This window comes from Camellia sinensis, chromosome 10, assembly GCF_055761805.1.
Source record: "Camellia sinensis isolate YWXY chromosome 10, ASM5576180v1, whole genome shotgun sequence".
Taxonomy (NCBI): Eukaryota; Viridiplantae; Streptophyta; class Magnoliopsida; order Ericales; family Theaceae; genus Camellia; species Camellia sinensis.
In genome coordinates this window covers 135674298-135678436 of record NC_138970.1, presented here as the reverse complement: position 1 = coordinate 135678436, position 4139 = coordinate 135674298, and the positions used below count along the sequence as shown (strand labels likewise).

Below are 4139 nucleotides of genomic sequence, written 5' to 3'. Positions count from 1 at the left end.
TTTTAATATTTTTTGCCATGCAACACACTTTAACACATAATTTTAACACATCCATTGTGGATGCTCTTAGCTGTTAAGTGCTCTTGTGCTCACAAAATAATGATATGAAAAATTTTAAAGTAATTATTAGTTAATCATCTCAACCTTGCTCTAATTTTCAATTTGTCCATGTTCTAATATATTTAGTAACTTTAATTTTTATGATTAAATGAATATAACCAAATAAAAAGCAAAAGAACGGGTACAAAGTGCAGAAAAATTATTTTAAGGCTTATTTTAAGGCTTGGTTTGGGAAGTAGATTAATTTTTTTGATATTTTTAGTTATTTTAGTCAGGGGTTAAAAGGCTTAGTTTGGAAAAGATTTTGACTTTTTTGTAAAAAAAATGTAATATTATGGATTGGATGTAATATTTTATCTTATTAAAATAAAAAACTAATTTTATTTTTTATAACTATTTTAACCAAAAAAACCTCCACGCCCACTCTCCAAACAGGCACTAAATAGAGTTTCTATTATAAAAAGCTTTTCCCTGGCAAGACCCTCTTAACAAAAACATCCAAACTATCAAATAATATTCATCATTGTCATTTTTATTCGTGGAGGATTAAATTTTACATAAAATGTTTATTACTTCCAAAAAAAAAAAAAAAGGCAAAAAAATAAGTAAAATAATAATAATAATAAGAAACAAAATCAAGCAGTCTTTTTGTTCATGTTTGTGACAAGCTGGCGCATTTGAAATCTCCAGAAGCAGAAATAAGCCAAACCCAACCCAATCAAAACGTACATCCAAACAGAGTCTTGCATACTTTCCTTCTCCGACTCTATCTCCGCTATACCAAACACGTCTCTCGACCAATTTCCTGAAATACCCTCGTCCACATGCCCATATAACACATATACCCTCTCGTCCCTCCCTATAGCCACCGAAGTCGCAAACCTCTCAGCCTCGAGGGCAGTTTCGTCAAACACCACCCCCTCCGCCCAACCATTCTCGCTCTTGATAAAATACGCCTTGTGCTGAGACACCACAATCACAACGCCGTCACGTCTAACGGCGATTCCGTCAGCCGCCGTTAAGTCCTTGTCTAAGGTTACCGTTCGTGCGGTTCCGTCATCGGCGTTGACTTTGAACATTTTGCCGGTGTTTGATTGGACGACGAGGAGGTAGCCGTTTCCGATGTAAACAACACCGTTTAGGCCGCAGAAGCTGTGAGGAAGGCTTTGGTCAACGGGGTGGGACGTGAACGCCGGAGATCTGGAGAAGACGGAGGGCTCGCCGTCGGGGGTGACTTTCCAGATGAAGTTTCCGACGGAGTTGGTGACGTAGGCGTCGCCGGAGAAGTCGAAAGCGACGTCGTTCGCGATGGGTCGGTCGGCGGTGGGGTCGTGGAGTGGGGCGAGGAAGAGGCGGCGGCGGTCGGGGGAGCGGAGGTCGTAGGCGGCGAGGGCGTTGAAGATGGGGAGTGGGGGAGTGGAGTGGACGACGGCGAGGAGGCGGCGGCGGTGGTGGTCGAGGGAGACGCCGACGATAGTGGTGTTGGGGGGCAAGGAGAGGTCGGAGATGAGGGTGTCGACGGCGGCGGCGGAGGAGACGGACACGAGAGTGCGGTGGCGTTGGGAGCCGACGATGAAGTGGTCGGCAGATGGGTCCCACGTGAGGGACTCCGGGTAGAGGGTAGGTGATCGGAAGTTGATGACGTGGTGTTTTGAAGCCAAAGTAGGGTCCACAAAGACTACGAAGAAGGTGAAGTAGCTGATCAGTGCTGTTTTGAGAGACATGATTGCTGTTGTTTGTGCTGAGCTGAGGGTGAAGTTGAAGAGGGTGGGATATACATATACTTGTATTCTCTTTTATTTTTTTGGTTTTTTAATTTCTTGGAGGAAAAAATTTAGATTAATAAATTGCCATTCTTGGAGGAAAAGATTTGGATTAATGAATTGTAGTTTGTCAAATTTTGTAATAATCTTTTCCTCCTTGAAAAATTTTAGATTAATAATAAAATTGATTTGGCAGTTTGTATACTAACTCCCTAGCATTCACAAACATTTTATAAATAAAATAGAAATCATTACTTTATTTAATAAACTTCAAATTTTATTTTTGTCTTTTTGTTTTCAACAAAACAAAACATATAAAATTAGTTTAATGAATAAAATAAAGTTACTTGTTTACCCTTGATAGCTACTTTTAAAAAATTAATTAATTAAATTAAATTATGTTTTATACAAAGTGGCCTTTTGGAAAAATAAATCATATGGGTAAAAATTTAATTTAACTATTGATATTGACACTGCTGATATTAAAAAAGAGATAAATCAATATCAAATCATAAAATTTAATATACATTTTTTTTTTCAAATTTTAAAAGAAATTAGTATGTGTATTTTATTTTTTTATATAGGCTTATTTTTTACAATAAGTTAAAATAGTTAAAAAGTAAAAAAATTACTAGAAAAAATCTACTCTTCTCTCCACTTTGTGTATATTTTTTATAAAAAAATTAAAAAACTAACTAAAATAATTAATTTTTAAAACAACCCTTCATTTATCCTTTAATTATTGGAATTCCTTCGTTTAAGAATAATAGAGTCACACTACAAGAATTTACACATTTTGCGACCACTTTTGCCGACCAAAGAAATTTTGGTCGCAAAAAAATGACATTTGGCGACCAAATATTAATTAGTCGCGAATGATCATTATTTTTGGCGACCAAATATTATTGGTCGCAGAAGGTTATATTTTGGCAACCAAAAAATATGTTGGTCGCAGAAAGTGGTATACTTTTGCCGACCAATTACAAATTTGGTCGCAGAAGGTCACATATTTTTTGGCGACCAAAAATTTGGTCGCGAAAAACTTATTTTCAGTAACCAAAAAAAATTAGTCGCCAAATTAGTACTTTTAGCGACTAATATTTTAGTCGCTGTTGATTGAGATTTGGCGACTAAAAAAATTTGTCGGTGAAAGAACCTGTTTTTGCGACTAATTTGATCTTTTGGTCACCAAAAGTTTGGGGGGAAATTTGAAAGATGGAGGGGGGAAATGAAACTTGCAAGTGTGGAACAGTGAAAGGAACAAGACTTTCGAAGTAGCATATGACTCCCCAAACCTCATTTTCTCTCTCATGTCGAAAACCCTTCTCTCCCGCATTAAACCTCGTCACAACCCCAAACCAAGTTCTTCCCCTTCCTTCTCCTTCAAACCCTTGATCAAGCGACTCGTCAACGAACTCTGTGACATCCTCAAAACCCACCACCACAATCAATGGCAAGACACCCTCGAAACCCGCCTCTCCGAAGAAGAAATCGTCCCATCTGACATTGCCCATTTGGTGCTCGACCGTATTCGCGACCCCGAATTGGGTTTGAAGTTCTTTGATTGGGTCACTCAACGCCCATACGGTTGTTCTCTTGATGGGTTTGCTTATTCTTCTCTTCTTAAGCTCTTGGCCAGCTCTAGAGTGTTTTCAGAGATTGAGACTGTGTTGGAGAGTATGAAAGTTGAAGACAAGTTACCGACTTGGGAAGCTTTGGATGCTGTAATTCGAGCGTATTCGGATTCTGGGTTAGTCGATAAAGCCCTTGAAATTTATACTACTGTGCTTAGTACTTCTAATTCTGTTCCAAGTGTTCTTGCTTGCAATTCTTTGCTTAATGCGCTTGTAAAAGAGGGTCGAATTGAAATTGCAAGCCGGGTATATGATGAAATGTTTGATTCGATCTATTGATTCGATTCAAGTATGGTAGGTTTCGAATGAAGATCTATTGATCGATTGAAGATCATAATGTGCAGTGTAGATGTTAAAATTGAACACAAAATACATACATACATATATATGAATAGATTGACAAATTTTCTTTTACAGTCAAGGTCTCGATCTCATTCTTTATTTGTTGTACATACATGTTTATATGTACAAAGGAAGTCCTAAAACAGGGGAAAATCAGTAAACCTGTGGTTGCTTGGGTCAGTGGAACTTGTGCACGTCTCTTCAAGTCAGAAGTACAATTTGGTCATGCGGTGAGCTACTGCTAAATTTCCTTGGATATAGTTTTTGTTTATTTATTTTATTTTATTTTTGGTGTTATTTTCTAATTTTGCTCAACGTTGCTTAAATTTTTGAGCCAAAA

General features: G+C 37.6%; 1 protein-coding gene across 1 annotated transcript; it reads right to left on the bottom strand.

Annotated features, from left to right (window-relative positions):
* Positions 1-564: 564 nt before the first annotated feature.
* LOC145801322 (uncharacterized) lies at positions 565-2023 on the bottom strand. Its single transcript, XM_082892411.1, has one exon. The coding sequence runs from the start codon at positions 1782-1784 to the stop codon at positions 696-698; it is 1089 nt and encodes a 362-aa protein (XP_082748537.1). The 5' UTR covers positions 1785-2023; the 3' UTR covers positions 565-695.
* Positions 2024-4139: the final 2116 nt, after the last annotated feature.

Coding starts and splice junctions, on each gene's coding strand:
- LOC145801322 (XM_082892411.1), bottom strand. CDS start 1,784: ATGTCTCTCAAAACAGCACTGATCAGCTACTTCACCTTCTTCGTAGTC.